Here is a 25,056-nt window from a genome sequence, read left to right on the forward strand (position 1 = left end):
AACCATGTACACACAGCAGCCTGCTGGAGTCAATTTAAAGCAGCTTGGCTATTTAACTGCACAGAGGAATACTACTGCCCGGTATTAAAGCAATCTTGGAATAAATCAGACATTTTGGTTTACACGCTGAAGCTGTAATGTTTGTTTTAGTGTTCAATTGTTTTGAAAACTTTGTAGTTCAGAAATCTTTATACAAAAGTTAGCATGTACTACTACAATCATTCATCAGCCTTTAGTCATGATATTAACTGTCTGAACCACAGATTTGCTGTACCCTAACTTCCACTTTGTAGTAAGTAGTGTTTTCTTGCACTGAATCTCACGACATAACCTGTTTAATCTATAGTGGATAACAATGTTAGAATCTTATGACTGATCTATCTTTTTTTTTAATGCTTGTCCATTTGCTTCATTAATATAGATCCACCACAGATGAACAATGTTATGCCAACATCCCCCCTCCTTCCTCAGATGGCACATCAACATTCATATCCCAGCTTGGGACAGATCACAAACCCATACGAGCAACAGCCCCCAGGCAAAGAGCTTAACAAGTACGCCTCCCTGAAGGCAGTCGGTAAGTCAGTAACATCATGCATGACTTCTGCTATCCCGCAGCACGCTGCCTTTTCTGCTGTCAGCTGACATTCTGCTTCAGAGTTAAAAATGAACTCTTGCTCTTTTTGACCGCTTCATTACAGAATTTGTCCTTTTTCATACCGTGTTAGTTGGAAATGTATAAAAAATGAACAGGGGAACTACAGTTAGAAAATTGTATATAAGAATTGATGATCATACGCATATGTCTAAATATTCATAAAAAAACATGCCACAGCTTCACAATTTTCAGTAAGTTTTGCCTACACCGTACGGTGTTCAGCTCCAGTTCTATCTGCCCTCAACATGCCTATGCGCACACTTCAGTAGGTACTTTCTGCATCTATGCCTACAAATAAGAACAGCATCGGATATGTTGCAGATTTAAAGCACATAATTAAGACACCTACTGAGTACTTGTTAGAGGAGAGAAACTTGAATGCTTCAGAAGTAACAGCTTTCATCACATTTTCTGCAGAATGTGCAATCATATATCACCAGAGGAACAGGCCTTACAATGCCCACCGACTGGTGTATCACAGGGGTCCTAACAAGGATCCTGGTGTTAGCCTTTCCTCTGCTACTGGTTAATGTCATACAGTATTATTTAATAGAACCAGGGAATGACTTCAAATGAACAGTTACGGAGAGGAAAGAGGACAATGGTAAATAAACACAGCAGCATAACTTTCACCTTAGAAGTATAAATTCCTTGTACTTTTCAGGAGCTGCACATACTGGCTGCACATCATGCAATTACAGAAAGCCTTTCTCAACTTACATGTTGAGACTCTGATGGACCAGTTAATGAAGAACTTCTGGGGCAAGGTTTCCACCAAACAGATTTCCACTAACCCTTGCTCAGCTTACACACATGTACAGTAAAATCATTCCTCCACGAATTCAGAGCAACATCACACTGCCTATTTCCAGACAGAGCCATCTGACTCTGTAAAAACAAAACAACACAACCAAAAAAAAAAAAAAAAAAAAAAAAAAAAACCAAAGAAACAAAACCCCAGCAGAACAGTGATTTTCAGCTTTTGAATTACAGACTGACATTCCTATCTCCAAACTTCAGGAAAGCAGAGCTCTAACAAAAAATACATCCAAGTCCCATCTCAAATACTTTTGTTTTGCTTTAGGTTTTAAATACAGACAGGGTAGCTTTTTATTTCTTCTTCAGCAGGTGACACTGTATAACGATGTGGCAATTATCACAGATGTACGCACTGACATCAGGTTTTTACTTCAGATACCACCCTGGGTCAAAACATTCACCAAAACTAAAAGGTGCTTAATCATAATAAAACCAGAACTTAAACATTCAGAAGAAACTTCTCTCAACTGCCCAACAGCCACTAAATGTTGGCTGTCTTTTTCTTAATTATTAGATGAAAACTTAGGTAATTCTTAGGTGTCTGAGTACATCTTTTTAAAGCAGCTACATTATAACCACTACACTTAAATCAAGCTTGAAAGATCGCACATTTCTGCTCCAGAATCATATAATGCCTCTCAGAATCTTATTCTAAATTAAACGTAACTTTTTAAGGGATGTTTTATTCCAGGAGGATGTCACCATCTTCCCATGCTTTACACCCATCATTCCTATCTCCTGTCTCATTTTTCTTCCTGCAGATGTAGTGGTCTCAGACCTAGTTAGTCAAGCTTTTGATTCCAGTGAATTTTCACAGGAAATATAAAAAAATCACTGCATTGTTATCCACACTTATCAGCAGAAAACACTAGAGATGTTTGAACTTATACATTCAGAACTCTTCTCTGGCCTTACACAACCAGTTTAAGACACTCAGTGCTTAACTGCTTCCAGACTTTCAAGGCCAGGACGGCTTCCAGACTGACCTCATGAGCACCCCTCAAGATCACAAAGCAGTTTTCCCAAGGTCCCAGCCAAGCTAGGCCTTGGGATCACGCAGACACCAAGCTGGCCACACCACACATTGCGGAATTCATTCCAGCTTTATAAGACCTCTGAGAGAAAACAATAACTGGCCCACCTCAGGCTCACTACTACAAATACAACCTGACCACAACTCAACTTTTCAACAAATGAACGCAGACTGAGTTCACCGCTGCCTGGAATTCATGTCAGAGGGCCATGACATTTTTCTCATAATGCCACTTCACGCAATGAATCACGTCGTAGGTTAACGAGCCCATAAATTTACCTTTATAGATAGCAGCTAGAGGGTACATTCCGTTGCCACAACAGAAATTTAATACAGGATACGTTCTGTATCTCTCCTTGCATTTGAGGAAAATACATTCATTTAAGTGCCTCTCAATCTGCACAATCTCACTGTTCAGTTACAGTCTAGCATCCTTATTTATCTTTTTTAAGGAGGAAGTGGGTGGCAGCAGAGGCGTTCCCATCGGCTTCCAGCAACTGAAGTTGTACTACATTAATATCACCCATCATAACGTGGCCACAACTAGTAAGAAGTTTAGATAACATTAGTGATGTTTTACCAGAGGCAGCAATAAATTAACTTCCACACAGTTGCTTTCTTCTGAACTACAGACGTCCTAAAAATTCGGCTGTAAAATTTCTGAAGTGAGCCACTTATGACTGGCTCCTGTGAAAATTCAGATCATGGAAGTAATACGTCAGAGTACTCTTGGTTCTGGATCCCGTTCAGGATCAGCATTAAACTCAGTATCTACAGCAAACTGCTCCTGAAAACAAGAGACGGCAGTGCCATTGGTATTAATTTACATCGTGTTACTGAAGGAGAATAACCAATACCTTAGAGGTCAGGCCAAGTTGACTCCTAAGAAGCTATTTATAAGCTACATCCTATACTCCAAATCTTACAGCTTAGCAGGGTGCAACACAATGTGTGCATTGCAGAGTGGTTGATTCAGCACAACAGGAGAAAAGAGAGCTGAAAAGGTCAATATGGATGTTTTTTATTCAAGAAGTAAAATGCTTTTATGTGAGCCACTTCAAACTACACACCCAAATCCTTACACTCTCAATACAAGAGAATATCTTCCTCAATTCAAAGTTATGAATTTACTTATTGCAGCTTCCGGAATCCCTTAAGTATTGACCAGCAACCACTGGTCAAATTTACCTTTTCCTCCTAGCATCTGCTAGCATTTACATCTCTGAAGAACAGAAGGACACTCTATGCCTATTTTATATTCTCAGATGAGTGCTTTAAGAACAACAAGGTAATAGTGAGCTGAGATTTATTCATTGATTTCCTCACCTCAGCAGAATTTCTCACTCCTTCTGCCTTAACACATGCACCACCAGGGAGCAATCAGCAGAAGGCAGAGCCCTGGTAAATGAGACACAACAACATGCATTTCCTGAAAGAACAGATAAGAGACCCATCTCCTTTAGCCTACCTGCCTGATTTGCTCTTGCACTCTGCTAATCCGTGAGCTGTCCATTTCTCAGCTAGAGAATTGTTTTTCACTTGTGCTCAACTTCTCCCATAAAGGAATGTCAGAGATTTTATCTGAGGGAAAAGGGTTATCAAGTTCTTACTTAAGCCTTAATCTTACTTAAGATTAGTTCCATCAGAACTGGTCACTGTTTGGATATTTCAATATTTTGGTCACCTGAGATGACATGATCCTGGTTTCCTTCAGTGCTTTGCAGTATTTGACTATCTGTGTTAAAACTGACAAAAGTGTTCTTTTCTGCACAAATTATGCTTATTTCCGGTTCATTAACCATGCTTTTACTCTATGCTTAAATGGTTATTGTTCACTTAAGCAATCCTGACATGCCTAATGCTACAAGTGGATGGAGATCTCCTGTATATGAACACCCCCATGAAATTCAAACCCCAGGGCATACAACATCAGCTCATCACAAATTCATATAGACTTCATTTGGATATTCATTCCAAAAGCATGTACAGTTCAACCTCAAGCTCCATTCTGCTGAACTGTAAGAGCTGGAATCCACCTGGTAGCTTAATAACAGTTCCTGAGATCTCAGACTGGCCTCATTATCCCATGGTATTAATCATACCTGTTCAGTCACACAGCCAGGCTCACTAACAGTCAATTTTCTTCCCCAAGTTTCACAGAGCACAAAGTGATCCAATTGTTTTACAGTCTCTTGCAAAAATAACACCCCAAATCCAACATTTTAAGCTGCATAGGACTTGGTTGCTGGAGTGATGCATGTAAAAATTTAGAAAATAAATATTTCTGTAACTTAATTTGACTTTTTATTTCTTTTATAAACTTCCTTTTTCCTCTCTCTTACCCACACATCCATACACAAACCACTGAGGAACTGACTGGGCATGACTTAACAGGAGATGAACAGTTTAAATTTTTGCCAAAGGAAATGCAATGGGCAGAATTCCTACCTGAAATTCAAACTGATAAAACTGTCAGTGATGCTGAGAGCTGTAGTCTCCTGTGGGTTTAAATCAGATGTAACTGATTGAATACAGTGAAACTGAAGGAGAATATAATTAGGAGCAGTTTCACCATCACATATCAGAGCATACAGCTCACAGCATTTTTTGAAGCTTCACAGTTCTCTGATCCCAAAGGGAAATCAGACAGTGCCCTAGCTCTGCTTGCAGCTGCAAAACTCTGACGTGAGATTCTGCAAGTATGATACTGAAAGAGTAAATATGTACTGTCACTGCTACTATTGTAGATAGTATTGCGGCTACAAGTACAAGCCAACAGCTTCCTCAAAAAGCTGAAGAACATGAGAAAATTGTCCAGTTTGTTTGCTCTTTACATCTACACATATAAAGGAAATCACCATAAGTTTAAATTTAAGGTGCTGTCTTTAAACCATCCTCCTATCCAGAGGGAAATACGGCGATTCTTTCTAAAGCTTCCAACCTTCACTGTCTACCAAAATGACTGTAATTCTGTGCAGATACAGGATATCTTAGGCGAACAGACATGACTTCACGGCCGCCCCTCAGAAGCTGATAGTCATCTCACTAGAAGAGATTCTGTATCGTTCTGTATAGGCAGCTCTGCTGTTTTAGGGGCCTTTATAGAAAGACAGGGAGAGCTGGAAAGAAACACCATAACTGGAAAAATGACAAGACACGACAGGGAATTGTACATAGAACCAGAGAATCTGATGCAGATGATTTTTAGAAAAAGTAGAGTTACAGAATGGTAGGACAAAGTACGTTTGTGTTACTTTACTTTCCCTATTACCAAACACATTGTTTCACTGACAGGTGAATACTCATGTTCCTTTGGAAGGCTTAAAAAGGAAATGCTTTCATTTTGGAAAGAGATCTTCAGCTGCTAATACTGTACAAAAATGGCTTTAAAAATGTGAGATATGGAAGTAGCTCTCTGGATTTAACACCTTCAAAACAGAGAAGTACAGATTAATGCATCGTTTGTCATATCTAGAGGGTTAATGAGTTATTTTTGGTGTCACACACAGTGCTAGACTAAACAATCTGCTTGATTCCCCAGGAGAGCTATCTCAAGGAAGTATGACACAAAAGTCTGACATCTATCCTCTATCATTATTCACTCAACCAAGTGCAGCTGGAAAATTGGAAGCTCTTGGGTACCCCTATGCTAAGGGAGTCTTCCATACTTTAATCCTTGCTTCTCCTTAAAAAGCAGCACCCAACAGTAAGCCTCACTTCACTGCCTGTCTGCTAGCACTGTTTGCTCTCCCTTCCATCTCCTGTGAATGGTGAGCGTCAATGAAGAATGAGATATTCCACCAGTGGCTTTCTGCTGAGATCCTCCCACACTCCACATGCAGACTGCCATGTACAGGCTGCTTCTTGCTTCTACTAAATGATTCATTTTTCTTTCTCTTACTGGCTTCTGATAATCATAAGCACTCTGACATAATGTTAAAAAGCAAACAAAGAACAAAACAACAAAAACCAGTACGAATCATACTTGGGGATTCTTGATCAAGGTATTCCCTATTTCCTACGAGCACACTCATTCCTACTTCCAGTGAGATAGCCATATTTTAATGAAAATAAATGCATTGTTTAAGCAAGCCCTCAGTAACTTGAGCAAGTTCAACCGCACTGATGACATACTTTCCCATACTTCCCCTTATACAAGTAACATTTTACCATAAAATCTACCAGGCTGGGGAATTCTGCTCTAAGTAATCAGACATGAAAACAGCCATAGCCCATGCCCTCCTTTCGCAACTAAACAGAGCTGTCAAAAGGTAACCCTTCAGGGATAAACTGGTCTTAGCAGAAGCAGCACCTCTGCAGCAAATTGCAAGCAGAACATTTAGAAGAAGCAGTTTCAAAACTAAAAAAAGATGCTTTAAACATTTTCATTTCTGTTGTCTTTTTTTTTTTTTTTTTTTTTTTTTAGACTTCAGCAATAAACTGAGTTTGAGAAAACGAAAATGAGATCTATCATTCTCTTCTATTTAGTTCTGGCTTCTTTTTCACTTGCTAGGCTGGACTTAAGCCTATTGAACTTTTTTGTTTTGTCTGAGTTTGATCCACTACTCTATTTTATGGGGGAGAAAAGAACATTTATTAGGATATATTTTATGTCCAAATGTCAAATTTAAGTTTGTGTCTTCAACTTGAAGCAAACCTTGTTTTTGAAGGAGATACTTTTTCCACCCATGTCATCTACAATGGAGAAAGTCTTTCCTTTTTCTTCTTACCAGCATATATTCTGAAACACTGGACGTTAAACCCTCACCAATAAAGTCATAAAAACTCAGATTATAGTAACCACTCTACAATCTGCTTGTAGTTAAGTATCAGGGAGAGTTCAAACTCCTCCACTAAAACATAGGTTGGTTTTCTGGAAACTAGTTGAATTTCAAAATCCCTATTATGTGAGAATTGGCCAATTTGAAACAAACAAAAAACCCCACTACTTTTCCCATACCTACTTTTTATGACATATATAAATACTGTGAGGACAGCTGACCTACTCAGCAATGTTAGTCACTTAGCTTTTGTAATGTCTTTTGCTAGTTTCCAAGTTTTCTGAGAAGAAAAGTCAACAATGTAAAAATAACCAACTTTATTTCCATCTACTGCGATCACTGATGGCCGCAGGAAGGAAATGAGTAAATCTAAGTCAAGCATGGCTTATTCAGATCTATTTCCATTACATTTTTTACACGTTATAAAAGGACATGAGTGAAGTGAAACCTTACACTCAGGCTATATCACTGTATAAAAGTGAACCAATAAAAATCAGAGCCCAGCTCAAGCAAAGACCAACTCTACAAATGTTAAGCAATTTCAATTACAACCCTTCTTAAACATCCTTCTCAATAATTGTTTTACTTTGCTGTATAAGCATACAGACACGGGAGCGTTCTTGTCATTCTGCAACACAAACCCATTATTACAGTGATTAGCTAAGAGTAGAGGTTGATCACAAAGAATACCAAACCAGTACTTGCAGATAAACTGCAATACTGTGGGATCCCAGCTGTCATCTAGATTTAACCTGCTGTGTGACTTTCGCAGTTCCAGTCCCAAAGTGCACACAGCAGCTGTGCTGGCTGTTCTCAACACTCCCATACCGCCAGCTGTGCAAAACCCAGGTCATTTCAGATGCCATTTTTGCAATGCGCGTTTCAAACGCCTGTTCACAAAGTGCCACTCAGATGCTGGTTCCCAGTTGCCAAATGATCAAAACTCTATTTTTACTGCTGATCCAAACTCACACACAGATGGTTTTTCAAACAATTATCAGGGACTCACAGAACCTGTCACAAGTTCATCACTATTTTTTTAAAAATACTGAAGCACGTGGAAGGTGTTCTATGCTCGGGGCATGGCAGTGGGATGTCAATGATCTCAGAGAGTCAGTGTCAGTTGAATTCTGGGAAAAATCTCGCAGAGAATTTTCTTTAATTAAATTAAAAGTTGTTTACCTAGAGGCTCTTTAGAGCCACTTTTATTTACTGAATAGTCTTTCATGTTGACATTATTCAAAAAGGCTATAATCTTCACAAAATTAAGACTGCTGCCTTTACAGTATTTTTGACAAGAACATCTGTACAGACTTGGCTTGGTAACTACGAGCAGCTACAAGGATTACTCGGTTGAAAACTAAGCCTAAATACAGAATCATTATTATTACTATTCATTCCAACTAAATTCAAGAACTCAAGCAAGAGAAAATTTAACAGTCTTCTGCTCTGTACACGGATATATGTCAATGGCAGTCGTGTAACGTTCTTCAGAATTACGCATGAATACCAGCTGAGACTAGTAAGGCAACTGACAGAAATGAAGTTTTTATTAAAAATGAAATATAAATAGCACCAGTTATCTGTCTGCTATTTTGGTTCTGCATAGAATGTTCTAAAGACAGTAAATGAGTTTAATAAAGAAATCACACAGATAAAAGCCACAGAGATCATTGCTTTACTCCTGCACATTCACATGGTAATAACAAAGGGCTGGAGGCAGAGGAGGAGGAAGCACAATAACATGATTTGTACTGTGCACAGTTCATTTCTCCAGAAGTCTTTACCCTGCCACCTTATTTGAAGAAGGACAAGAGGAGGAAAAGAGCAGCTGAAAACAAGAATAATCTCTCTGCTCTTTTAACTATGGTACTACAGCATGAATAAAAAACCCCAGATATCAGTTTGTCACACCTAAACATAAAATTAAGTGCAATTGGTTATTTTTATATTGAAAACTTTGCAAAGCTGTCTATGCTCTGTGAGGTGCTTTCTCTGCAAGGGACACACTGCAGCGCAGGAGGTCAAACTGCAGTGCTGCTGATTCTCATTTCCAAAGTGACGACTGCTTGTAACTCCTGGCAAAAAAGTACAGGTAGGAGCTGAACACTCTGGTATGCAGAAGCCTTGTGTGTGTGCACTATTAAATGCTCAGGGAAGAGAGCTTCATGACTGATTTTTTCTTGACTGTCGGCCACAAATGTTTTTGCCCTACATGAAGACAACTCAGCTTCTGCTCAGACCAGGCATTTGTTCTGCTTTGCCTTTGGGTTTGCCCAAGCTGTGTGAAAAGCTTTTGAAACTGCAAGTCTAGCTAGGGTTCAGTGCAATTGCTAGTGAACCCTATTTCTTTTCAGTTTTCAGTTTGACACACATCTCTGCTTAGACAAAAAGTTCTGGACACCACTGGCAATTATTCAGTGGGCTTTCATAATAAAGGAAGGAGAGAAGAAAGGGAGGAGGAAAAACAGAAATGAATGTGTGCAAGTGCAGCTATGGAATTACTTCACAGTTTTTTACTACTGCTTAATATTCCACACCTGAAAAGAATTCCTTCTAGCAAAAATAATAAAAAAGATAACATTTTTTATTGAAATAACTTATGCCATTTCTGTTTTTTTAAGCTGACTTCAATCCAGAATGATTGCTGAAAACTCTTTAAAATTTATGTTAATCAAATTAAAGTAACTGGCAAAAAAAAAAAAAAGTTATTACATTACTGGGAGTTTTTCACTTAACCACTGCAATTCAAAGAGCCTGCAAGCCTCACCCTGTAGTTAGAAATAATGGTGTAAATCCACTATGCTGCCAACTAAAAGACAAAAAAACGCAGTTCTAGCTCAGCACCAAACCCACATATTAATTACGTACCCTGAGACCCAAACAGGGTTGCTGTGCCCTTATGCAGCTTTCTACATCACAGCTAGGAATACGTGTAGTTAATTCAGGCTCCTGATAAAGATTTATAATCAGAAGCGTACTAAAAAGAAATAAAAATGAAATTCAGTGCACAGAAGAACTGCTAACACTGATGTAGAAAAAAGAAATTAGATGCCTGCTAAGAACAGCCATTACAAATAAATGTGGACAGGAATACAGCAGCTCTTTCTGTCAACATTAAAAAAGATAAATTGACACCGTAAAGAAGAACAAACATGCATTTTCACACCGCAGAGCACTGTGAGTCGCTCTGCGATGTGACCCACATAGCACACAGCCCGCAGTCTCCAGGAACGCCCACTTGCTTTGCAGTCCACTCCCAGGAGCACGGCTGCATGACTGCCTGGATTACTGCACTGCAATAGTACAGCCTGTTACTGCACGACTGCAGTGTTTTTCTGCAAAAGTACAACAAAGCAGAGCTCCTCAACAGTTAGGCAGCCCTGACCTTCAACAAACGGAAGATCCTCCCCAGTCATAAGCTATTTCATATTACTGTTGCTGTATAAAGGCATTGCTACAAACTTTTGACATAGTCAGACTTTTCCTAATTGATTTGCTTGAGAGGCATTAAAAGGAACTCAGTAAAAAAGCAAGCAAGATGACTGAAGAAGTGGAAGAAGCGTTTTAAACAAATCTCCTGAGTGTTAACCTCTGGCTTTGGACAGCGTTTTCAGAAAGCATCCCAAACTCTCCTTTACAATAATCAGTTTACACTGCAGTCACGCTTTCTTCAGAAGTTAAGCATGACAGCATGACTCCTCAGACAGTTGCTATTTCAAAAGGCAAGTACTCTGACCACACATAAGGTTTCCAGTAAAACTCTGATGGACAAACATGCCTAACTGAGATAAAATGAAATGAACAGTCCACAGTAGAACTTCTCATATTTATGTGCCATTGTAGATGCTGTAAAAGAACATGAGCTTAGTGGCCCTTAGGAAAAAAATAATGAAAACTCAGATTTACAGTTGCAGGTCACTGGCTCATATTCTCAAAGTAAAACTGAGAGATTTAAATACACAATTCTCTTAGACTTCATTTACAACCTCATCCACTGGTTTAAGCATAGAACTGGCAGTCGTATTTCTTCTCAAGTTTATAATTCACTGCATGATACTGAGAATGCAACTTAACATTTTGGTGCTTGAATTTAAATGCTAAATCACTACATGGTATGTGTAGCGTGATCCTCGTCTGTGTGCATGCAACAGATTTCTGGTCTCCTGAAGACATCTACAATTATAGCATAAATTTAACATGATGCAACCACCTTTTGTTTCCAAGTTGACACAATCTATTTCCAGTAAATCAGAAAGGCTTTGCTTTTCTTACACCGACTAGATTCAAGTATTCTGCATTACACTGGTTTCTACGTTAGGTAAAATGTGTGCGCAAGTGCCTGAAATATTTTGATCAAAAGCAAAACATGGTATCACTGCAGCACTCTGAACTGAACTACAAATACCATGATTTAATAGCAGCCACGTATACAAAGTCCAAAAAGCTGTTTTACAGGTCCAGAGAGCAACCTGCTTAATCTTACAGAGTAAATAAATGTTTGTAAGAAGAGAAATAAAAAATAAAAATAGACTCAGCAGTGCAGTGCTGCTTGGCACGCTGTCAGAAGACAGGGGTTTCTGCTCATGCACATGAGTTACTCCTACGCTCCAGGGAAAAGGAACTCTGTGCATGAGGTTCCACACACGATGCCTGGTGCCTGAGGAGTCCATCGAATTCTGCCTCAGCATTCCAGCCAGGCAGCAGCCTTTGCTGCCTGCAGTGGATAAAGAGAACACTGCTGAGACTGGAGGCTCTATTTACCAAGTCTAATTATATTCCTATTCTAAACCATTCCTAATGCATTTCAAAGCCCAGAAATATTCTGGCCTCTTCAGCCCTTCAGAAACTGTCATAAAAGTTTCTGACAGAAGAAATTTTGGGACCTAAATATTTATGTTTCATGTCTCACATCATGAAAATCGAATTTTATTTCACCGGGAAAACAAATGCAGCCTTGTGTCTGGAGATGGACAAGCTCATTTCAAACAGCATCTGCAAAAGAAAAGGTTGATATGCTAAGCCTTTTTGTGCTTGGCCTTTCTCCAGGTCACTATAAGGAACAAGTAAATAGATAAAGTGGCAAAGGGAACAAAGAGAGAAATAATACAGAGCCACAAAAAGTAGGTTCTTCCAAAACTGTAATTAATTTAATGGTGGTTCTAAGCATTATGTATTTTCCTCCACCTCTATCATTGTTAGGAAATAAAGAGAAACAATCCACAGATATAAAACATTATCATTGTCCTCAGGACTTTCTAAATAAAGCCAAACCAGGGTTAGATATTCTGAGGGAAAGAAAGGAAAATACCAGGACAGAAATTGCATTGCAGCCTACAGGCCTACTTCTGTGTTCTCAGAGCTTGATGGAAAAACAGGGAGAGGAAGACACAAAAATTATTTCAAGTGACTATTGCCCTTTCTTAGAATTCAGCAGCATTTAAAATTGCTCCATCTTATATACAGCCACTGCAGTGCCCATGGAAGGAGAACAGCTTGTGACCAGCCATGGCATAGCTATCTTCTTTCTATTGGCCACGATGAGATGCACAGATCTTCCATATCGTTATGATAAGAACATGATTATGTCTCTGATTATGTCTATGATTATGCTAACACAGAAATGCCGCTTCTTTGATTTTCACATGAACTTCTGCTAAAACTCTCACAAAGAGTTGTTTCATAGCTTAGAACCTCTGAACATATTGTTTTAGATGCCAGCTTAGAAAAGAAATGAAGAAGCAATCACACATGCAGACAGGATCAACAACACCAGCACCAAAGGCAGCAAGCTAGTATTTCCCTGGGCAAAATTCTCATGTCTTCCAACAAGGACTCACTATCTTTTCGTCTTTCATTGAGTTTTCAGTTTCATTCTTTAGAGAGAAGAATGTAAAGTTCCAATCGCTTCAGGTCGCTACACTAAAAGCTAAGCAAAGTCACTGCTGCAGAAGCACTATCTTGTTATAAACTGTTAAATATTACATACAGATAGCTTTTACTGTTGCACAGCTGCAAATAGGCAGTTAGTGTATTTTAGCTGTTAAATGCTTTAACACTGTAGTCATTTCATTGCTGTCATTTGCTTGCTTGAATTATCTCCAGCCCTAAATTTGAAATAGTTTCTCCCTAATAAACCCTTGTGTTTCACAAAGCAGTTCTTAAAATATGGTCAGATTGCAAACAACTCTGTGAAACCTGTGCTGAGAAACAGATCTGTTTGTGTTTTCCGGCTGACTACAAGCTCTCACTGGAACTTCTTTTTTTCTCCTCGATGTCTTTAGAGCTTCTCTAAGGGCTCCCCTCTCTCATTCCGAGTTTCCTTCCCATACCTAGGTGCACACTTTCAGAAAAGCTATAGGACGTAACTGTATTTCAGGATTCTACAACACCCCCTACTATAGGTGTAAAGATGTGGTCCAAGGATTCTGAGATCAACAAAGATGACAGATGAGGAAAAGAGTAAAAAATACTGCTTCAGAATTACCTAAAACATCCTTATTTAGCTTTACTTTCCACAGAGAAGTGCTTGCAATTGCAATGTTTTACAAGAAAGAGAAAGCATCACACTAATGCACGTTTCACACAATTCTTCACATAGCGAGTGCTTACAGGGCACCTCCATGAGTAATTAACATGGGGTGCAGAGCAACATTACACAGCTCTAGGGCCACCTCTCAGCACAGATAATGTACACCCAAATAAACACACTGAGAAATCCTGCCCTATCACAGCAACAACATTTTCATCCATGTTATTTAGAGAATAAGCAAGTCACTGGTTTATATACTTCCATTATATAATTATGGATTACAAAGAAATATGTGAAACTTCCAAGATTCGTTACGGTTGGTCATCAGAGAAAGAACAAAGCTTGACTCTTCTTAGTAAATTTAGCAGAACGGTGAAACTTGAATTAAAAAATTACCATCAAAAACCCAATTATTTCTGGTCTCATTTGTGATAGGCTAAATTCACAGAAATTTTCACAGGCATTCATTCCCAAGACTTCCCTACCACAAGCAGCTCAGTAGCCATCTCCTTTCTAAACCAGAATGAATGCAAAGACTAAGGCATCTGCAGGGTCCCAACCTGGGAAATAACATCAATACTGTAACACTCGAGATCATGCTGAAACACAGAGCCGTAGCCATTTCCTTCTGGACATCGCTGCATTTACGTTAGAGTCAGCCACGGTGCGACCCACCCGCAGACGGCAGACCCATCGTTGTCCTACTGTTACAACGGTGAGATCTCCCTACCCAGCAAGGAGCAGCCCAGCTCCTGCTAGTACGGTCCCCACCCAGGTTTACATCCCGAAGAAGTTGTGCTTTTGGCAGAGGAGAATTCAAGATGTATCAGTCTAGAAAGACAAAGGAAGAGAAAGCATCTCTTTAGCCTAATAGGGCACTCAGCGGGGAGGAAGGAGTCCTGCTCCTGATCCTTATGCCGCTTCTATACTTTATTGGTTATTTCCTGCACAGCAGGAACGAAAGGCACAGCTCTCCCCCGTCCCAAGCACATCCTTTAAAACGCATTTTGGGTCGGAAAGCTTTCACATTCCAATTTTTTTTCCCAAGATGAACAGTTACAACAGTGACTGGTTGTGTTACCTTGAGGGAGTAAAAACCCTACAGAAATACTGAAACAGAGAACATTTGTATAATCAGCTGCCAGGACTGGAGAGAGGGAACACTAAGAATAATGCTCAGAATTAGAATCCTTATTTTACCATTGTTCATTTGGCAATTTTGCAATTCTAATTCTTTATTCCTATGGCAAACATGACAGTTATATCTTTAAATCCTGTTTTCATGATTCATCTACAGAAGCCAATGCAAAAGGCACTTCTATAGTGGCCTTTCATCTGAAAACTCCTTATACTCTGAAAATAGCAATTAATCTTCCCAACACTTAACTACTTCTTCCAGAGAATTAACAGCTTATTTTACAGGTGGTAAAGCCAAGGCAGAGGAGCTCTGAGTCAAATACTCAAAGTGACATAATAAACCTATCCTGGTACTGCAACATGTCTCTGCATGGAAAGTTCACATAATATTTCTTGGAGACAGTTAAGAAGAAAAATGAACCTCTTGAGATTCACGGTTGAGTTGTCATCAGAATACTATATGTTTTTCTTCATAAAACACTTGCTACATAAATATGCTCAATATTACAAATCTGAATTTTTCCTAGTTTGAAAATGAGATTTAACAAAACTGCTTCTGTACTGCATTAGCACCAGGTTATGTTGGGGCATAACACAGCAGGATTGTAAAACTTGTAATTCCAGTCGGTATGCAAAAATCAGAGCTCTTTCAAGTCTTGTCAAGGCCCTTTTGCACAATTAACAACGTGGTGTCAGCATTGCTTTTTTTTTTTTAATTGCTGCAATCTGATTTTGCTGCATGTGCCTATGTGTAAGCGTGCATGTCCATGCTGAAAGAAGCCTATTGTAAACAGGTCAAAGTATGAGATAAAAAGCCCAGCTTTCAGTATTAGCGTTTAATTCCCAGGCATACGTACGAAATTCTCAAGCCTCCAAAGTATTAGCTGATCAGGACAGGCACAAACAGCAGCTCTCCCACACTATGACTGCCATACAACATGCATCAGGACTGTCATCCTGAATAGGAACCATTATTCCCCTTGTAATCGATCATTGTTTATGTCACACAAATTGCTGCAGCGTAACTAAGATGAAATTAAAAGCACAAACATGAAATTTTACTTTCTAGTTACATGACATAAGATTAGTTTTTAATTTTTCCATGCAAATTAAACAAATTTTAATATGAAACAGACAAATATATCTATATTTGGTGGTGGACATAATTAATTAGGCTGAATTTAAGTTATATAAGCTGTGTGTGTGACTTTTCATATGCAGAAAAGGTCTAAGTCATAGGGTACAGAAGCCTGCACCCTACCCTGCAGCCTTTCTGTGCCTTTGATGCAAACATTCACACAAATAAACAGTTGTGTGGATGTTCACAGTGCATTTCCTGCAACTATTTTTCTGGATAAATGCTTGACAGCAGAAACACTAATGGGAAGTCAGTAGTATAAAGTGTGTTTCCTTCCCGTTTTTATTCAACTGATATAGAATACATTTTGTAGCATTCAATGAATTTTAACTAGTTAAATACGACAAACCAAAATCAGAACCGGAAAAAACTCTTTGCAATTACACATCTTGTACTAGAATTAGACTAAATGATTATCCATGTTCTGTGATTTGTTTAAAATAGCAGACACCTGTATCCCCAGAAAAGCATTCACTCACCAATTAAAAAAGAGACAGATGAAGATAGGTAAAGCATGCAAAGCCTAATTTTACAGCACAGACGAGCAATTTCAGTTCATCTAGGAGGAAACATCTCTTTAATGACAAAATTAAGCACTTAAGATCAAAGCCCAGTCATATAGTCATTATACAAAAAAAATGTAATCAGGTGATAAACTGCAACTGCTGCTGGTAATATTCCTTTCCCTTGAGATATAAGAATAAGGAGGATATAGAACTAAAGTCTGATCTTGAAGATTAATTCAGTGATCATGGGGATTTCACCACCTTGTATTAGGATTCAGACCAGAGCTAGAGAAACAAATAATTTTTAGTGCCAGAGAAGCCTCCTAGCAATACTCAGGAGAGAGAAAAAGAGGGGTAATACACAAAACCAAGTGCAGGGAATTAAAACTCTTCTCATTATGAAGGTAAGTGCTGAGCTGTATAGACAGAAATGTACAAAACAGAGAACTTCAAGGCAAATGAAGGGAGCTAGCTGTGGTGCAACTAGCAAAAGTCGAATCTCAGCTGACAGTATCATATATCCAAAGCACAACACTGATGACCAACACACCACTGTGTTAGTTCATCTACGTATTTGGCCCTGTATTAAATAAAAATCTAGATTTTGAAGGGAATAAATGAACGTTCCTTATACAAACAAGCTCTTAAAAAAGGAAAAAGATATTAAGTTCCCCTTAACTGGTGCTACTCAGTTTCAAAATTTAACTGAGATGCTGGACTGCAACACTAGGCCTTTAGCTTCCTGAGTATGATTCATATTTCAAAGCAAGGCAAATAAATGCCAGCAGCAACAACAATCAAATCCAAGCAAAAAGACACACTGGAAGACGTGTTCAGGAAATTACAGAGGGCAAAATCCTAATCTGAGAACAGCATTTGTTGGCAGAGCTATTGCTGAGCATCATAGCGACACTGGACCCCAAAAATTATGTCAGGAGTCTAAGGTTTTCCTTGTCTGTGAAACTGTAGTATAAAACCTACTCTTCAGGAGCCCAAAGTATTTGCAGTCCCGTAAAACATGAGCATACTTCCAGCCATTTAGAAGAACTGACCCTGTTCTGCATTTTGCCCTGAGGCATTATGCAACAGAAGTGGTCCACCTCCTACTGCCGGGCCTTACACCTGGCCTGCTTAAACACCCACATCACACCTTGCGGTTACAGGACGTGCTCTGATGCAACAGGGTATCCCAGTACGTTCCTATATTTCAGAGAAAGCCCAGACAGTTCTGAACAATTCCTTGTATGCTCTGAGAGGAGCAGCAGTGATCGACAGAACAACGTGTGACTGTCTATATCCCCAGTTCATCCAAAATGAATTACAAAAACCCTTCTAAACCCTTTTATGCAGAAGCAGTACACATGAGGTAAGATCCACAGGGCATGTTCCCTCAATAATAAATATCAGCATAACCTGAGTGATTTGAACAACACATATACATGGAGCCTAGCATAATGACATCTACAAATAGGCTACAGAGAGAAAATCAGGGGTAGGGAATGGCATGGATTTCTTCTGCTGATGCACTGTAACTGCATCTGTTCCACAGATCATCTATCATAAACTGCTTAACAATTCTTTTCTGCCCAACTGATTTTTTGTTCCCTCCCCCTTTTAAATCCAAACAGCTGACAAAGTCAACGATGACTTCTACACCAAACGCCGACATCTTGCAGAACTGGCTGCCAAGGGGAGCCTTCCACTGCACCCGGTGCGCATAGAGGAAGACAGAGCATACACAATCGACAGCGGCTTAACCAAACAGAACGGGCAGAAATCCAAAATGGCAAAGATACACACACACCCATTAGGCTACAATTCCCATTACAAGACCTGGGATCCAAACGACCAGTCTCTTAGACGGCAAGCATATGCAAACAAGGGGAAATACAGTATGGGAGACCCAACATTAAGTGACCCACTGACAACCCGGAGCCAGAATTACTTGGGTCCACAGCCATACTTCATAACCAACAGCAAGACAGAAGTAACTGTTTGAGCTTTTCTTTTCCTTTTTTTTTTTTTTTTGTAAAGAAATCCTTTAAAAAACACATACAAATGTAACACACAACACAAACACTCAACTGAAAGGCAAAAAATAAATTTTAAAACATAAAAAGGAAAAAACAAAGCAAAACAAAAAAAACAACCCACAGTGGAATGAAGAAAGCAAACAAGGAAGGAAGGAAGGAAAGAAAGAAGGAAGGAAGCTCCACCTGGACATTCTTGGTATCCAGCTAACTAGACCGAAGAATGAGTTAATACCATTCAGCAATACACACTGAAGGTTGAATTATAAACTCCATTTGTATTTCACAACGGAACATAAACCCTTGTGACTAAATTTTTTTACTTGAAACTAAAATCCATGATGAGAAGTAGCACAATCTAGAGAAATTTTATGTCTGCTTAAACATTTACTCTATGTACCTGCCTTGAGACAGAGGAAGAAGAGAAAACAATACACTGTAATATATTATTTCAGTGAGGAATTTTGTATAAAACCTATTAACAATCACTAGACCCATGAAAAGCCGAGACTGAACATCTTGGTACAACTTCTAACATCAATTACCATACTTTCATCCCATTCTATAGAAAGTGCAAAAAATATTTATACAGTAAGAAAGACTCTTTCATGTGGAATTTACGAAGACTGTTACATTTTAGAGCACATGCAACCTTTCTGGCTGACAGTATAGAATTCTGAGGGATAATAACAATCAGCAGAAGATTTTGTTTCAGTTTACTTTGAAATTTTTGGGATCCTTCAAAATAAGAAGAGACAGCTATTGCGACACAGACAGCTGCTGGGGGAATAAGGGCATCAAAACATTCCCTCTCAGTCCTCCTGTTTTCAGGCAGATGGTAACAATTCTCACTTCGAAGACAGTCAGGACTTTTTCTTCACCTATATGTTTTGCCTATCTTCAACTGCTTCAGACTGAAAATAAGCGTGGGTGGTGCCTTTACTGTATTACTATTGTTCAATGACAGTCTTGTTTCTTCAAGTGACCCCTTTGTCCCTTTATGCTATTTCTTCATGTTTTGCTAAGGATGACAAGGGCTCTGCCCTGCTCGGCCCCCTCTGTTTGTCCTGAAGGGAAACTGGACTACATCTCCAAGCAGCAGTTGCAGTCAGGTTGCACTATTTAGTTAGGCCCCTCCATTTTCCTAGTTTAAACTTTTTTCCTTTAGTCTGTCATTCTGTATTTGCTTTTAGCCATGGTAGTTCTTTCTTTGTAGTTCAATTAAATGTTATATGGTATATTGTCTCTATTGTTTAGCTCTCTATAGTGGCGTTCCCTCTTGGTGGACTATCTGATGGAAGAGTCTACTGGAGTAGCCTCAAACATCGAAGAGGTTTGGGTTTAAACTAATCAACTGGATTCATGGTCTCAGCTGAGGCTCTGATGAGATGGATGCCTTGTTTATATGAGTAAAACCACTCTCTAATTGGTCCCTGGTAGCAGCCTCACAGCACCAGGTCTGTAAGGCTTCTGCAAATCTGCAAATGCCCAATAAGGTAAGCAGAACTGGGATGGTAGGCAGCATGTTCAGTTTTTCATTTAAATTCCTGCCCTTCCCCCTGACCTGAATCCTAACTAGCTTTCTTACTACAGCTGAATTCTCAGTAGCCGTCATTATTCCTGAGATAAATTGTGGAAGGGTATGCAGGGAGGAGAGAGAACTGTTATGTTGTAAGAAGAATGTGAAGTGGCATTTCTTACTCTACTCAAGTGACTGGCAGCATTTCTTTTTAGCCCGAAGGATGCAAGGGCTACGAATGTGAAATACAGTTAAATGGAAAGATCATTTTTTCTAAGCTATCTTGAGATTGACATGTATTCCGAGAGCATCAGCATCTCTCCATAAGCGTGCTGCTAAACTGTATCATCATCTATTTTAAGACTATCAGAATTGGACAAAACCCAGGGGACAAATACTTTGCACACAACCCAGACTGTCTATTATCTTACTTTTATTCTTTTAATCTCTATTGCCTTCACAACTGGCTGACTTAATTTGACCCTTTATGGAATGTTGCCGTTAATCCATTTGCTTTAGATAACACTTTACAGCTGCACTGTAATTCACAGAGGTTTCGTGTAACTTAAGCATATTTTATGTGGAAATATTTTAGTAACTGTATGTTCTGTAAGCAAACCCGTGTTAATACTTGTTAACTACAGAGTTTATGATACCAATAATACTTCCTACAATAAAAATGTTTGTTTGTTTTTTTAAGAATGTTTATTTGTAAACATATGTATTCACTATATTAATATGAATTTCTTACCTGGCAATAAAATTGATTCTATGTGAATCCAACATGCTGGCTCATTTGTCTGCTTTTGCCATTGGATCAATTTTTGATTATTAACTGAGCTTCCGGATCTTCACACTGCAGCCAACAGCATTCACCTCAGCAGAAATGAAGGTGTGCCTGCCGTTGGTAATCTTGTGAACAAGGTTCTTTGGAAAGTGCACACATACTGTATGTTACTTAAGTGCAACATATGTTACACTCAGAATAACAATACATAAAATGCACGCACACCTTGCAAAGGTCCATGTGCCCTATAAACATCCAAGCTCACACACAGCTTGTGCCACTTTATCAAAAAATTAGTTTTGAGGAATGAAAAAAAAGGGCCAGCTTTTGTTCCTCAGGACTGCATGGGAGTTTTGCAGTAAGCTTCAACTGCATTGCAGAACTAAAGCTACCCAGCAAGTACAGATGAAACACTGGTGTACATAGCTTCAATTTTTTTCAGTATGTTTGCTACTGAAAAACCTGTATGCAACATCTGTGTACCAAGCCAGCTGGAACAGAAAGGTCATTTATGGGCTCTCATTACTGTTTATGTCTCATAAACCCGACCACGAACGGAATCTCAGAGAAGGAGTGTTTTGGTAACAACTTCTCTTTGCTTTGCTACAATGACGTTGGGTGAGTTTCAGCAGTAGAAACAAGGAATCAGCTTCCTTCCAGCTTTCCTTCCTCGAAATGCCAGATGGCATTTTCAAATATGTTCAAGTATTCCTCTGTCATACTCACCCCACTGCACTGTTTCTCTCCGATGTACCGTATCCTTTCAAGTGACCTTCCCACTAAATCGTAACAGTCTCTTGGACAAAACAAAAGGCATCTTCTCTGGCTCCACCCTCTGAAAGCTTGCTTCCCTCCACAGACCTGCGTCACATTCATTTCTCTATCTTCATTTGCAGCCGCTCAATTTAAGTTAATAAGTTCTCCACTATTTTCTCACTTGTATTTCAGGGCTTGCTCTTACTGTTGCTTGTATAATGCTGATCCTATTCACCTAAGTTTCCTGGGGCGCACCTATTGATTTCTATACAGTTTGCAGTACTTTTGGTAGCTACAGAATTTCATAATGCTTGGTAGTGAGGTCTCCACTAGTAGCAATATCTAGTCATCTTCAATAAAATCTCACTGAAAATGAGATAAGCGCTTATCCCAGAGACAACCACAGATCTCACTGACTTCTCACAGCTTCAGCTATCTTTGACTTGCCTCGTCATCCTCTAAGTAACCACACTGAAATCAGTTTCTAACCTCTCATTTCCCTGCTCCTCACTTTCCTCAGGCTCAATACTCTGCATATAATATCGGGTCTCTACATGTTTGTTTTTTCCTCATGCGTTAGCCTGAACCTTTGGTCACCACGAACAAGAACTGCATTGGGTTCCCTTCAGTATTTCTTCCGTAAGCTCCCTGATATTATACCCAATAATGTGTGTCATCAAGAAATGAAGATGTTCCATATACAAAGCCATCAGGTCTCATAACATTCCACACTGTAGCTGCAAATGTTTCAGACTCACTACACGACCAGATCTAGGAAAAGATTCATGCTTTGTTCTAATTTTATAGAATGATTAATGAGTCTGGAGTACTAAATAAACAACGCTACTCCAAAAATCCATTTTACATAAAATCCTGTGCACTTCATTTAAGCCTGGTCTCCACATTTAAAATACATTAAGGATTCCAGTGATAAATATAGTCTTTAATGTGATTATATCATCTAGTGTTGAGGGGCAGGGTTTAGTGAGAACTACTGGTGATAGGCGGATGGTTGGACTGGATCATCTTGTAGATCTCTTCCAACCCTGTTGATTCTACGATTCTATTTTGCATGGATAATTTTATTTTGATAAAAACAGTTAACAGGAGAAAGCATTATTATATGAGTTTATATCATTTCAAGTACTATCCATTTCTGACAATGTGATAATAGGATGAGTATCCTCTTACTAAAAAGTGGGTATTACTATTTTTGTGAGTGGGAAAGCTGTATTATTGAGTCTATAGATTGCATATGACTTCAGATAATTTTGTCAGCTATTTCAGTATTATTAGCTGTGCAGATGACATGCTAGCTTGCTAGCTTGGATCTGAAAGCTATTTTCAGCCACAGACGACTGAATGAAAGCCCTATTCATGTAAAGTTATAAAACTTGCTCTACGGATTGTTTTTAAAATTCTATCATATGGTCCATAAGAAATTGCTTACAGGATACATTTAAATCAAAATTACAAAAATAATAATATCGTATCAGTTCAATAACGAAGTCCCAAAGAGTAAAACTCCTATTAACACTGTTGGGTATATGAAATATCAGAAAGTACTCAGAAAATTCCTGGGAACTAATCCTCTAGAAACAAGACTGATTTGTAAGAACAAAATCTGAGGTTTTCTAACTGCAGATAAAATCATGAGTTTACCAGCAGTTTTGCAGAAAATGCACATATAATGACATTACTGCACAACTAATCTGCACGACCACTCACAACACTGTCCCAATTCAGAAGAAGTGAACTACATTCACACCAGATTCCTGTTAGGTTCAGAGCACACTGTCCACCGTCCACCTACCTGAAGAGATGAACAAGATGATTCTTCATGTCACACTCTGCAGTTTCTACTACAGCCAGTCCATAGAAGAGCACAGAAGTCTTATCTGATGGCTTAGGATAAAAATGCAAGCTTATCTCCAGTGTTTACCCATAGCATAAACAATGTTTTCTTGAGAATAGGCTTAACTTACATTTCACAAAGAAAAGATAAAGAGACTGCACAATGTTAGTTTACCAAAGGCAGTTTGGATTCTTACTCACAGGGCACATCTCTTGCTGCACTTGTGCTCTGTTCTACTAAACTGCACAACCAGTTCAGCTGACTCTCCTGCTATACGCTGTGTAGGACTGTGTTTCAGAGCAAAATGGCAGATGGGTGTGACCAATGAGGGGAAATAAACTTCAACGTTTTATGCTAAAACACAAAATCAATGTGAAAAATGTAGCGTAATAGCACAGTAATCCCAGCCTACGGATTGGGGAGAGGGAGGTCAGTAAATGCTACTACAGCTGGATGCCCAGGGAAAATTCTTCTGTATAAACATCAACATACAGCTCTAATTTGAAAAGTGGTTGTAAAAAACAATTCTTGGAACTCACACCTTATGTTTTAGAGAATCCCAGAATTTGCTCAGTCTGCAAGTAAGATATGTCCCTACACCTGCCAAATTCAATCCAGAATAAGTGCCTTAAACCAAAACTTTACTCCCCCCATCCAGCTGCACTAATGGAAGTCAGGACCAAATCAGATGTTTATATCTTGTATCTGCAAAAGCTGCCAGCAGACAAAAGCAGCTGACAAGGCATAGCAGTAAATGCTTCCATAAAAGATGCACCATGAATTATTTTACACATATCACTCAATTCTGCTGGTTTTGTCAGGTTAACAAAACACAAGAGATATATTTACCACTAGTGCCCACTACCTTACACTGGAAGGAAATCAAACCCACACCTAGCTCTCAGGCTTTTTTCTATGTCTTTATTTGCCAAATAAACATTATCCGAACAGTCTAGGGCTCCCTGAAAAAGGCTTTCGCCATCCTAGGACCCCATTCTTCTAGCAAGCTAATGGTATTGCTTCAAAAGTAAGGTTTTCAATTCATTTTTCATTCTCCAAGTTTGGGCTCTCATGTGAGAAGCAGAAGCTAAGAATTCATGCTTACTTGAAGCTGAAATAGGTCTAGAATTCAATCTATGAAAGCTCTGCTTACACAAGTGGGAAGAGTGAGCCACTACCTGTACCATACAAGTGCATGAGGCAATGTCATGCTTCATTCATGCTCTTCCACTGATACATGAAGAGGGTCTTTATATCTATCTTTCTCTGTAGATAACCTGAGGACATCCCATACTGCTATCATTTTATAAAATAGGTATTATTTTTCTTTAGTAAAGGTAGAAGAATTATTTGTCTATTCAGGACTTTAGCTCTATGCTGTTAAACACATAGCTGCACCTTGTCTGTTTAAGTTAACACTAGCTTCCTTTGCTTAGCCAATTCACTTGCATTTAAATTATGATACATCCCTGGCTGCTAATAGGAGTTGATACTTCACTGTCAGA

At 39.0% G+C, this 25,056-nt stretch overlaps 1 protein-coding gene and 1 long non-coding RNA gene across 5 annotated transcripts in view; one reads left to right on the forward strand and one right to left on the reverse strand.

Annotated features, from left to right (window-relative positions):
* The window catches only part of SHISA9 (shisa family member 9), a 157,718-nt gene extending 136,782 nt beyond the window's left edge, over positions 1-20,936 (forward strand). For 3 of the 4 annotated variants that reach the window (XM_085237658.1, XM_085237659.1, XM_085237656.1), the window contains 2 exons: positions 422-577; positions 18,233-20,936. In XM_085237658.1, the coding sequence (XP_085093784.1) occupies positions 422-577; positions 18,233-18,603 (527 nt within the window). In that variant the 3' untranslated portion in view covers positions 18,604-20,936. Of the gene's footprint in view, positions 1-421; positions 578-1,322; positions 4,806-18,232 lie in introns of those variants that run through there. The other variant, XM_085237657.1, reaches the window with a different exon arrangement.
* LOC104913457 (uncharacterized) overlaps positions 1-25,056 on the reverse strand; it is a 319,967-nt gene that overhangs the window by 116,717 nt on the left and 178,194 nt on the right. The window lies entirely within an intron of this gene.

Source organism: Meleagris gallopavo, chromosome 16 (assembly GCF_905368555.1).
Source record: "Meleagris gallopavo chromosome 16, MGAL_WU_HG_1.1, whole genome shotgun sequence".
In the NCBI taxonomy this organism is placed as follows: Eukaryota; Metazoa; Chordata; class Aves; order Galliformes; family Phasianidae; genus Meleagris; species Meleagris gallopavo.